Source organism: Acipenser ruthenus, chromosome 29, assembly GCF_902713425.1.
Source record: "Acipenser ruthenus chromosome 29, fAciRut3.2 maternal haplotype, whole genome shotgun sequence".
NCBI lineage: Eukaryota > Metazoa > Chordata > Actinopteri > Acipenseriformes > Acipenseridae > Acipenser > Acipenser ruthenus.
This window is the reverse complement of record NC_081217.1, coordinates 7,877,779-7,891,021: the sequence shown is the minus strand read 5'-3', so window position 1 is coordinate 7,891,021 and position 13,243 is coordinate 7,877,779. Positions and strand designations below refer to the sequence as shown.

The 13,243-nt window shown below is 36.3% G+C and overlaps 1 protein-coding gene across 1 annotated transcript; it reads right to left on the bottom strand.

Annotated features, from left to right (window-relative positions):
• Nucleotides 1-2,102: 2,102 nt before the first annotated feature.
• On the bottom strand, nt 2,103-3,053 carry LOC117425906 (fibronectin type III domain-containing protein 11-like). Its single transcript, XM_034043221.3, has one exon. The coding sequence runs from the start codon at nt 3,051-3,053 to the stop codon at nt 2,103-2,105; it is 951 nt and encodes a 316-aa protein (XP_033899112.3).
• Between the last annotated feature and the right edge of the window lie 10,190 nt (nt 3,054-13,243).

The following is a 13,243-nucleotide window of genomic DNA, read 5'->3' as shown; positions in this document are numbered from 1 at the left end:
TATAGATTGCTGACTTTTTATTGTTTTACTGTTGTTGGTTCTGGACATACAACCACAGCAAGTAAAACATGTTGGGAGTTTTAAATAATAATACTAACATGGTTCTCAAGTGATCATTCTTGCATACAAGTATGTAGCCTCAGATACCTAGGAGTGACTCAGTATGACGAGACTAAGCTCCACTTAGACCATGATAAAAGGAAAACACCTAAATTAAGGGCGCTTTTTTCCTTTACCCACTGTAGATGAGTTTCATTCTTTGTCAGAATGTATCACTTAATCCAAGCTTATCTACTCATATAATAAAGATTCATTGTAGTCAAAATCACCAGTGATTGCAATGACAAGTTTATAAGCTTGGGGCTGTACAAAAAACTCAAGAAAGGATCTAGATGTATATTATGTATGTGGGTGTTTTCCGAAGCATATCTCTTTTACAAATTTCAAAAGCCGGCTTGACAGTGACATCACAAAAGCTTTGTATTGAGCGCTCCTGACTGGGGCAGCAAAACCAAAAATAAATTATAAAATGTATCTTTATTGTAGCTAAGTGGTTAATTACGAGCGGGCTAATCAGAAAACACAATGGTACTAGGTGGGTGATTCTTGATTATTTCTGAATTAACCACAACATGTAGCCTTTCTGTGTATTCTTTGTTAAAAATGTTGCCTTGTGTAAGTCAGTCATAAAAAAAACCCACAGGAAGTGAACTAATAGGATGGTGGGAGGAAAAATTGTTACGCAATTGACTCAAAACAAAAGGATTAGCAACAAAACAATATTGGGCCTGCGAGGAGTTTGTTATCAAGCAAATTACAGATAAGCCTTGCAGCCTTGTTTGAAATGTGCATGCTTACTATAAACACACACATACAACACAGTGTACATGGTTCTCATATTGCTTTCATGAAGTAGCTCTGTTGGCTGCTCGTCAACACATAAAAGATACCAGCTGCCATGCCCGGGGGACACAGTGAAAGCAGGGTGTGTACGTATACATGTCACACAGCAGTGGCTTGCATACATCTAGAGTTCCGCGTGTCCTATTTAGAGGAAACTTACTGATAAACATTGTTACAACAAATTACTGACTCTGTCATATTCTCAATATCTAGAGATCTAATTGTGGTTTAAATGTGTTCATATTGTTTAGTGCAGGCTTTTCAGAGTAAAAGAATATTCTGTATTTACAGAAGCGCTTTTTCAATTGTGATGGTCTGAATATGCTTCAGCACAGTCTCTTGAGAGTATTAGAACTGGGGGCATATGAAGGCCACCGACTGTAAATCAAATATGAGTGATGAATAATTTTTCAGAAGACTGGAATTCTTAAAAAGGTAAAACATTTTCATTTGGTGTTTTATCATGTCCTCTTGAATAAATGAAAAAAAAACCCTGTTACTTAAATGGAAATTCCCTTAAATTTGCCTGTTGCTAAAATGACCTCATATATAAATCCTGAAGACCTACTATTATATCCCACGGTTTCTAACCAGTGCAAACTTGTTCACTTCTCTTAAGTGGTAATAAATGATTGTGAACAGGAACTATCTCAATTGTTTTGGCTGAATTGCCACATAGTACAAAGTGTGAGTTCCAGTTGCAGCAGACTTCAGATTAAACACCATTTCAGCTTCAGCCATCTTCAGGTAGCATAAGAATTACAGGGGCAGTAGGCTTTAATGGGTAGAAGCTTCGTAAGTCTGGGTAATGACAAAGATTAGAAAAATGCTATGCCATTCATGATTTGTATTTCTGTTCATTTACATTTAAATCATTTACATGTTTACCTTTTACAGGCTTACTTTCAATAGACTAAAATGTGTAAATATGCCATGAAACATTGCAGATCTTCAGTAAACGCCAGACTACAACATATCTCTTAATCCACAACTATTTAAATGTTTAATATCTACCACAAAATACCAGTAATATCCTTCTATGTCTTTCTTCTCTAGTCTTTGCATCTGTATTGTTATTCAACCATGATAGGAAAAAAATCCTACCAATATGTCTACAGACATCTGGATGCAAGGTAACTGCTGATTTATTTGTTAAACTTGTTTTGTTTAGTTTTTTTTTGGCTTTGCTAATTAAGATTCTACACAAAACAGCAGCTGGCTTTTTTTAAATAATCCACATGGTCGGTTGGGAAGGGTTTTGTTTTTAAGATGATTGTGTCATTCCAGAATCCATAAACTAAACAGTAGGTCTCTGCCCGCTTAATAGTAAACTCGTAGCTTTTCTCAGGCAGAAGGTTTCCAATTTCAATGCTGAACGATGACACAGTAATGGTCCCAAACTGACTGCCTTCCTCCAGTGTGGTTGGGGTTATTAGTTTGTATCTGACTTCAAACTGTTCAGAGGGGTGGAGAGTTGACTGGCCTTCTATATACCACTTAAGCATTGCACTCTGTTGGAAAGAGTGTGACTCCTTTTTGTCAAATACTACAGGCATCTTTATGTTAACAGACAGTCTAATGTGTGGGATTTTGGTGTGTCCCATGTTGGAGATGAGCCGGTGTTTTGTGTGAAGCTTGCCTGGTATCAGAACTGAATTGAAATCTGAAAGCGCTTTGGTGACGTGTGCAAGCCTTTCTCGGATAGACTCCCATTCCGACGAGAACGTCGCCATGTCGTAAGTGCATAAGATGGTCTCCAGTTGCTCCTTCCCGTGCTTGATCACTTTATAAAATTCTTCTAGAAGATACAGCTTGATTTTTACCTGGGTGGTTCCTATTTTCTTCATCCGTTGAAATTTCCATGGATCAATCAGATGAAACATAGTGGAAGTTGTCATGTAGTTCTGGTCACCAAATGATAAATCTTTCCACATGACATCCATGTAGTGTGAAGACTTTTTCATGATGTCCACTCTCACCTTGTACCTTCGGAGAGCTTCGCTGCTCAGCTGGGAACTGATAAATCCCTCAATACTGTTTTTCTGTTCAGTGTACTTTTTCCAGGGTTCCCTGAGCTGACCGTTTTCTTTTGAGATGAAACTGCTTTTTGTTAGTGGCTGAAGTCCAGTCCTTTCATTGTGTGAAGACATTTTCAAACCGTTTCATTACTGAGAAAAAAAAAAAAAATAGCAGTTATGATTTCTACATTAAAGTTGGAAGTCAGCCATGCATGGATACTATGGGGTGTACTTTCTGGGTTCCATCCATACACTGTAGTCGTGACGACCATCTATTTGATGCTTTTGGTAGCATAGTGTATGTCAGTGACATTTTTTGAACATTATATTTATGGATAAGGGGTAGACCACCTATATTCATGCAAACAATCTGATAGTGATTTTGTTCTGTGGTGTGTTTCACCTGGAAATGGATTTAATCTCCCCTTCCTTCCTTTCTTGATTTTATTTAATCAGCTCAGAACAGCAAGTACACTTGGCTCCCCTGGGGAGACACTAAAGCCCCTTTCACACTGGCTAATCTGGTCACAATCCCACATAGTTTGAAACCATGTACCCGGGTTTTACCCGGGTTGCCCCGGGTTGGCAGCGACCTGCCTCAGGTTGTGGGTCAACACGCTTTAACTGGTCGAGCGAGACAAAATATACGATGGCTGTTGGGAAGCAGACAAAGTAACAAACAGCCACACCTGCGTGAAAGTTTCACTTCCACGATTAACATTTCTGTTTATTCTGTTTAGGCATATTTCTGTTTATTAAGACACAGTTTGCAGCAGGGATGAAGAAACATTTGCTTTAATCAACATTTGGGCCGACAACTCAATCCAGAGAAGCTTGTATGGAAGCGTCAGTAACAAGCTGCTTCTGGGGCATTGATACGCGTATTGTGTACTTGTGTCTGTCACCCAGGTTCACCCTGCTTCTTCAAAAAGCAGTGTCAAATTGTGTAGCTGACTCGCATGACACCGGGTAGGGTCCGACCCGGGTACAGGATGCCAGTGTTAAAGGAGCTTAAGACCACCAAAAATTTAAACACAAGCAGAAAAATTATTGAAGATATTGAAATGGGAGCACCAATGGAGTCTTCACACGCTCGCTGCAGGAAGCTGCCTTTATCATGTCTGGCCCGGCATGGTTTAATAGAGTCGTCTATTCCGAAACATTTTGCACTCTTTAATGTAAAAGTAATTGGTCACAAATGCGACACAGACTTTTTTTATGCGTTAATGTTTTAAAATTTTTATATTTCAAGCTTTTTCAAACAACTTAATTACTTAATTGATGTTGAAGATATATTTACCATTGAAAAGTCATTATCGCTCTTGTCCCGGCATGCTTTAGGTTTCCTCTTATTTTTTTTTTTATACCTTATTCATTATACAGCTACAAGAACCTACACATTACCACATCCTTTAAAAACAACCTGCATGCGTGCAGAAAATGAAACTGTAAGGCACGGCTTACTGAGTTATAAATGCACGATCTGTCTGTGAATCTGGGCTGATTCCCACAGCATTAGAAACAAAAGAAACATAAACATTAATCTCGTCCATCATTTAAAAAAACGCTCAATCAAAATCAACTGAGAAACGCAGTCAAATAAAGGACTGTTAGTAACAAAAAGGTTTTAAACCTAGAATTTGTATATTTCCATTTACAAAAGAGCATTAAAATTCAGTTGTGAACAACACATATTTAAATTCCACTCACCAACACGTCTTGCCACAAAATACTGTTGTTATTCAACCAAGGTGAGCATTTATTATTATTATTATTATTATTATTATTATTATTATTATTATTATTATTATTATTATTATTATTATATATTTGTTTATATAATATTCTGCACAAAACAACAGCTGTATTATTTTATGTAAAACTGAGAAACTGAGTGAAATAGTTTGTCTTCTAGTTTTATCTTATAAAAATGAACCTCATTCCCCTGGTTTAGGTCTATGAATGGGTAGGGGATGGAGGATATGTAGAGGTAGAAAGGGACAGAGGAGAGGGGCTTAAAGACCCCGTAGGCCCTAATTCTGTGAGATTCTAAAATGGGGATTGCAAACAGCCCGTACGTTAGTGCATAGATTCTTATCAACACCTAGACTTCATTTCAGAGACTGGGGTTTCTGAGCAGTGCAGTTGAAATCCCCACAGATGACAGTAAAATGAGTAAATATCTATAAATGAAGTTTCATTAGTTTGCTTTTACTGTATCTTTTTTGACTGGTGCTTTGGTTTTGAGTTCAGGAGATGCTCTTAAGGTGATTGGTGCTCTGGCTTTGAGTTCAGGAGATGCTCTTAAGGTGATTGGTGCTTTGGCTTTGAGTTCAGGAGCTGTTCTTAAGTCCTAGTTGCTTGCCATAAACATCTGTAATGTAGGCTAGATCAGCCAAAGTGTCTTTATTTTAGTGAGGGGCAGAACCATCTAATGCACTATGTAGAGACAGAACCATCTAATGCACTATGAAGAGCCAGAACCATCTAATTATTATTATTATTATTATTTATTTCTTAGCAGACGCCCTTATCCAGGGCGACTTACAATTGTTACAAGATATCACATTATACATTATTTCACATTATACAGATACACTATTATTTTACATACAATTACCCATTTATACAGTTGGGTTTTTACTGGAGCAATCTAGGTAAAGTACCTTGCTCAAGGGTACAACAGCAGTGTCCCCCACTGGGGATTGAACCCACAACCCTCCGGTCAAGAGTCCAGAGCCCTAACCACTACTCCACACTGCTGCCCTAATGCACTATGTAGAGACAGAACCATCTAATGCACTATGTAGAGACAGAACCATATAATGCACTATGAAGAGCCAGAACCATCTAATGCACTATGAAGAGCCAGAAAAAAGAAACAAAGTATCAGATCATTGGAACTGAAGTACAGCTCCTGACTCCAGTGAGAGCATATGAACACTGAAGAAACACCAAATGCAAACTCACTATTTCAGTAATTGAATGACAGCCCATTCTGAAATGTTTTTGTAAGGGTTCCAAACAGAACCCAATAGAGTACAACAGGGTTGGCTATTCCTGGTCTTTGTTCCAGCCCTGTTCTAAATCGTTTAAAAAACGATTGAACCTTCATCCAGACCCTGAAGTAGTTAATGGTCTAATTCCACCTGTTAAACCTGGAGTGGAACGAATCTCCAGCACCGTATTTACACATTTCCAGAATCATAACGTGTGTTCTTTGAGATTGGCACAAGGGTCTACCGACCATTTTCTGACACGAGTTGTTTTGTTGCGTGTACTGTAGTTAGTTTTACGTGAATTTACAAAAAGAAACGTTCTATAGGAGTTGTTAGTTGTTTTACTTTATCCTTGGATTTTGAAAAGCGATTATTATTATTATTATTATTATTATTATTATTATTATTATTATTATTATTATTATTATTATTATTATTATTATTTCTACAACTACATTTTTGTTTACCTTGTCACTTTTGACCTACCTGCAACACATTGTCTTCCTGGATATATTTAGAACAAAACTACGCAAACCTTTATTATTTTAAAAACGTCTTGTTTTGTTGCAATCACCATAGAAACCGAGACGCGTCATTCCGTGTTCTGATGTACCCTTAGTATTGTGAGGTAATCCGGCAATTTTAATCAGTATAAAACAATATTTATTCCAAAAACAAAACGTACAGGCTTCTCCCCCTCCAAAAAAATAAAAATTAAACTGCTGTTATTCTTTCTTCGTTCATTCTGGTTGTGTTACTGCATGTCAGTTGAAGATGCATGGAATGTAATAGTACGTTTGACCAGAAGCGGTCACTAAATGCACAGGAATGAAACAAATACGGTACACAAAAACAATACACGTTATCTGGATGCAATAACTGTAGTAGTGTAACCGTTTATTGTTTTCTAATGGTGGACTCTGGATGAACATGTACTGGACAGACTACTGAACAATTAAGAAAGAAAGAAAAACACGTTATTTTCAGTATTCTTAACTAACTTAGCCACAAAGCATAACAGAAATGAGGAGCTACTAATCTAAATGGAATTGCAGTCGATTGTGTAGTTTGCTGTTTGTTACGAGTCTGTCGAGCAAAACTGAACTGCCGGAGTGTAATTGATCTTATTTATTCAATTTATGCCCACATATAATTTATTTTAACATTTCAAATACGTGATAATGAAGTTAAGTTTTATTAAATAAACTACTTAATGACTAATCAATTTCAATTTACTCAAACTTTGAATCCAAATGTATAGATATGTGTGTACATACATATACAGTGCCCACATAAATTATGGAAACAACATTTACAGCAATAGTATAGGGGTGGGGATTTTGTTTCTCATTTTTTTTCCCTCCTTCAGAGAGCCCTTACTTACTAAATACCTTGGTATATTTTATGTATAATGATACCTCACACTTTTGATTGTAATGAACATTCACTTTTGATTGTAATGAACTGTCTGTCTCACAAGTGCTGTGGTCCCCAAATATGATCCTCTTACTACCAATGCAGGGTGACTGGGTCTGAGATTTTATCTTCATTTTAACCTCAAAAATAGTTTTCTGGCTGCCAAGGACAACACTGCATTGAATATTGTACAAGTCTGGGCAGTCACTGCTCAGGAATTGTATTTTTGGGGTAAAATAGAAAACAAATGCTACACCCAGTCATTCAGCATTTGTAGTAAATAAATCATATTTAGGGTACCAGTGAGACGGATTGCTCATTAAAATATTTAGCATGTTTTTAAAGAGGAGACGACTGCCTATTCAGACATACTAAGATATTTAGTAAGGGGTCTGAGTGAGGAAACATGGGCAATACAACCCCTAGCCCTAGTCATGTTACTGTTTTGTCTGTTGCTAAATGGAAAGAAAAGCAATCATATAGCAGTGACTTTCTCTTCTGTTCTATAACTTGCTATTTCCTTTCTAGTTGTTTTTATTGATTCTTTCTGTCGGTCAAACTGTTTAAACGTGGTAACATTAAACGACATGAAAAGTATTTAACAATGCTTCATCAATAGCTTTCAATCAATAACAGTACTAAAAAGAAGCTAACGTTATAACTATAGACATTGTAAGACTCCTAGCTGAAACTTCCATCTGATTTTATACGTGTTTATTTTTAAAATACCTCTATTCTACGGTGACTCAGTAAGGACAGGGGGAACAATTGTTATGCCGAGAATACAAGATTATATATTTTAGGATCTTGACTTTTCAAACTGTTATCTGAATGCTTTGGGGTCTCAAACTGTCCTTGGAGCTGTGAGGTCACACTTGGTTATTTCTTTGAAGCCCAATCAACAAAATGTATTTTCTTTTTAAATGAAGCATGTACTTTTATAGTCAGATCGGTCTATTGATGGGATTTATAAGGCAGAGAACAGGGTTTACTAGAAGAAGATCATATTTTGGGATGAAAAAAATCTATTAAAAAGTACTTAGAAAACCTAACTACATAGGAACGGAGGTGATCATTTGGAAAGGAACCCACAGCTAGAAATGTGACCTGGGACAATAAGCTAGTAGACATTGTACCGCCTGTAGACTTTAACTGATGACTGCAATTCATCTGTAATGAACTGGACAGGGCAGATCCTCAAAAACAACTGAATGCATTCGAGTTTATTGGGGGAGTGGATGGGGCATCTCCTTGTACAAGAGATTTGTATTAATCTCTCTGGAATTTTACAAGTTACTAAATTTTAATATATTGCACTGTGTCTGGGGCAAACATGGACAAGAGTCAATACGAGCCTGACCCCTGCAGGGCAAAATAGGTAATACACACAAACAGCACCCTGTCAATCATGTTTTATTTTGTTTTAATTAACTTTTGTATCATTTTTTCTTTCAGTCATCACATTCTGAAACTCACAAGTTGAAAGTCCTCCTGCAACCTCAATGGAGCTCTCAGAACATGCCAAGGACAAGTATTCTGACCCCCTGCAACACATCAAGAAATACATCAAAAAGAAATACCACACAGAACAAATACAGGTTCATGTTTACAGTTACACTCGAGTGTTCCAGATGTACTTGGAGGTCAGACATGATTCTGAGAACCCCTGTCAACGGGGTGCTTAAATGTTCTGGAGTTTCACCAGGAAATGGAAAATGATACTCAGTAAATCTAAACTGCAAGAACAACACAGTGCATTAGTTAAAATAACTCGGATATTTCATTCCCATACCAAGGTACTCTTTAAGACAATGAATCAGCCTCTGTACCTGCCAGCACAAGTAGACCTGGATTGTTAAAATGTAGCACATCGCTAAAACTCAAAGGTAAGTTGTGGAAAGCAGACTTCATTTGCAATAATATATTCCATCCCGGATTCACAGTTTGCATTCAACAGCTAATTGCATCAATTTCTATTGTTTTCATCTGTGTGCTTGTCTAGAGGAAGCTGTTTAAATGTATGACAGTTTTTACTCTGCTAAGCAAAACATACTGATAAAATTACTTCACATGTCACCAAGAATGACCTCTCCTGAGACTGATTGACACCTGATCGATAAATCTGTCATGGACATGAACAGGCATAAGATTAAAAGTCACAGATAATAATTGCATTCATGCTTTTGATCAAGAGTAAATAAATAATAGACAAATAGTGAGAAATAATTCACCATGCTGCATTTAAACATGAAATTGTAATTTGATACAGGCTTTATATCTCAGTTGTCATTTGTTTTTCCTGATACCTTAAGATTGGCTTTATTTTAACCATTTTCTTACCTCTTGTTAGCATGAGCAACTTTATCCCTCGTCCTCTTATCATTGTGCTGAAGTTCAATTTCTTTTTTTTTGTTTTTAATGTAGTTTAAACTCCTTCTTCCTGGTGCCTTATCACTTCCTGTGCTGTGTGTGGAACTGACTCCTGACCTTTCAACTCTGCTGTTAAAAGGTCATTTTGTCACATGATTTGTATGGAATAAGGAAATCTGTTCAGTCATAAGCAGTTGCAATTCTCCAAATTAATGAGAGAGGCAGATATAGAGAACCAATATAATATGAGAATACAGAATAATAATTGCAAATGGGGAAGTGAAAAAATAAATAAAATGACCTTAAAGCTACTTGCTATTTACTATATTGATAATTATCATCTAACAAAATTCAAAGGAAAAGAAAAAAAATTGATACTGGACAGTGTAATCCAATTGATTTATGTTAATAGTAATTCAAACTATGATTGAAAATTTTTCCTAAGGTCATTTATATTAATTTTCTTTAAGTTTTCAGGTACATTTTGTTTTCTGACTTGCATTAGTGTGAAACTAGAAAAGCTTGAAAATGTTACTGTTGCTTAACAAAAAACACTGTCACTTACCTCATTAGTATTGACATTTCATGAGGCCCTGCAATTAACAACATCTCATCACCATTCTATTGTCCTGGTCTGTTGAAAACGATGTGTCTTGATTTTAGTGAAAAGCAACTAACATATTAAAAAAAAAAAAAAAAAAAAAAAACAACCTGCAAGTCATTAACTTATGCATCCCATTAAACAACATGGAAAGGGCACATTAGCTCATATTAACATTGAAATGCAGTCATTATTGGCAATCCATGGCTAAAAGGCTTGCAGCTGAGATAAAGAAAATACAAAGACACTAGTATACTCTGTGTTTATTCATAAACACAACTAAATGTTAATACTGTCACAGTGGAAGCTGACATTAAAAGTTAAGAAAACTATATCTAAAGCAAGTTATTCTTTTATTTAAAAAAGGAGAACCTATCGGTGAAGGAAATGATGCTTATACAAGCCTGCTCTCCCCTTCTCTCTTCCCTTGTTCAGGTCTCAGTGAGTGATGAGTGATGAATCACTTTGTATTTATTTAATCGAACCCCAATTCACTGCACTCTCTTGTTAATTTGATTCATTTTGTAAAGTGTTCTATAGAAAATGAAACATGCCTGATAACAACTGTATAATCTCTTCAAATAGATAACAGTGCTGAGCAAAGTCCTCTCGATGACGAGATAAAGATTGGCTTGACAGTAAGAAGCTTTCCGTGCCTTATGGTTATCTTTCACATTTGATAGCTTATCTTCATCTTAGTGAATTGGTCCTTGAGGCTTACCTATGTTCAAATCACACAGCAAACAAAAGTCATGTTCGGTTTTGTGTGCCTTGTTTAAAACATTTTAAACAGGGCACACAAAACCGTGAAGCTAATCCCAACTCTTTCACAGAAATGGAACATAATCCCTTTTTGTTTAATCCTGCCTCGCTTGTTATCTCACCTTTTCTTGCTTAAAAACATGCTCTGTTTATGCTATAGAGGAAGTAGCTTCAAGTTGAATGTTATTTTCTTTTTTTTATATTGTAGGGTGTTTGCAATCTTGGTAGTTCTTATTGCAATTACTCAAACATCGTGTGTTGTTTTGTTTGTGTTAAGGTGCTTTGAATGCCATTGACATCTGTAGCAGAAATTACATGAGTCATATCTTCTTTGTAGAAGGAAGATACAGCTCAGTGTAGTAAACATGGATTTAGTTTCCTTTTGTATTGCTTGCAGTACACAGCTGTGCACTAGATGGTGCTGCCGCTTCCTAATATAAATACACTTTGGCTGATCCAGCAGATGTTACATCTCTCTATGTCAGGCAACAGGAAATGAAGGGCAGGTATACTGCACTGAGTAACTGCAATAATTAACTCAAAATGATTGAAAACATCAGGTTACAAGAAAAAAATAAGAAAGGCCATTTGAAGATGCTAGCGCTTTACCAATAGTTGTTCTTTTGATTGAGAGCTCTCTTTTTTTCACTTTGCTCTGCTTTTTATTTAAAAGTTTCCTTTAACTTTTGATTTCCTTCCCATTTTGGGGGTGGGAAATGACTTCTATGACTACTACTAATAATAATAATGTTTGCCTTGAGAAAGATGCTTATTCTGTATATTGTATTCTGCATATCGTTGTAGACTTAAAATATAAACAGTGCCGACACCAGCAGAAGCAGATATGCACAATGAATCAACCCCAGAGACAGACTGCAGACCTAAGCAACAGCTCTTCATTGCTGTGATAATCAATGCCAGCAACATGGTATATTACAGAGATATTGATCCCTCTGAAATAAATCACATGCTAGCTTTCTACAGACAAATGGGTGCTCAACTCATAATTAGTTAAAGATATCTACAGAATGTGCAGTTTCATAGAAGTGTGATTGGTTCAATTGATTAAACCCAGAACTGTGCGCACCTGAAGTAAAAATATTAAACCTCAGCTTTAAACAGGTTCCCCTGCTTGGTTTCAAGGCAAACCCCCTTGACTAGTTTGTGCAGAAAAAGGAAGCTGATTTGGATGATCTTTTTAGTCACTTATTGTGATTAGTAGAAAAGTATAGTTTGTAACTAGATTGCAAATGAATATGAATACAGGACGGTAATGTATTCTGAATTTCAATATATTCTGTGGCTTTTTAACCATAGCCAACCCTAGGTAATGGTCATCAGGTAAAATATCAAAACTCGGAGGTAGAAGGCAGGGGGTTACACTTTATTTCACAGGCTACATAACAATGTGCATGCACAATCATTTAGAATCACTTTGAAAACAGACAAGACTTTTTCATAACATTACTACAGGGAGCTGCGGTGAGGGAACACAGCTGCACAGTCTAAATTTGGGAGAAAAACAGGATTTAAATTATTTAGCACAGTAAATTATAAATAAATAAATAAATAAATAAATAAATAAGACAGTTAACCAGATTGGTTATACTCCCATGGCTTGGTAATTTTGCTGTAGCATGCTTTACTGCACTTGAGTAAGCTTTAATAGGGTATTATCATTAGCTATTGAGCACATTCACATATTACTTGAATGTAAATATTGATTCTTCCATAACACCTATCTAAAAGTAGAGTAATTGTTCTCTAAATCATCTGGCTCAATGACATTATTCATTTCTCTTCTCTGGAGTGACCTGCGGCCATTGTGCAACCAAGACGGAAAATAACCTTACATGACATCAACAGAACCATACACAACAGCATAGAATTCCTGAAGACGCCTGCTTGAATGGATTTTGTAGTTCCATTATTCCTCTTACAGTTCTGGTTCCATCTACAAAATCTGTAACAATTTCTTGTAGGTTTTTAAAGGACACATTTCTCAGCCACACAGTTCTAAGCAAACAGAGATGCTTTGAAAAGGTGTGAGAGTTTACAACGGCACACACATTTTCTTGCAGAATATTGGTATACAGGATGTCCGGATCCTTGTTGAAGTATAGCCTACATGCATTTTACATCAGATAACAGACTCGAGGAATTTGATCAGTAAT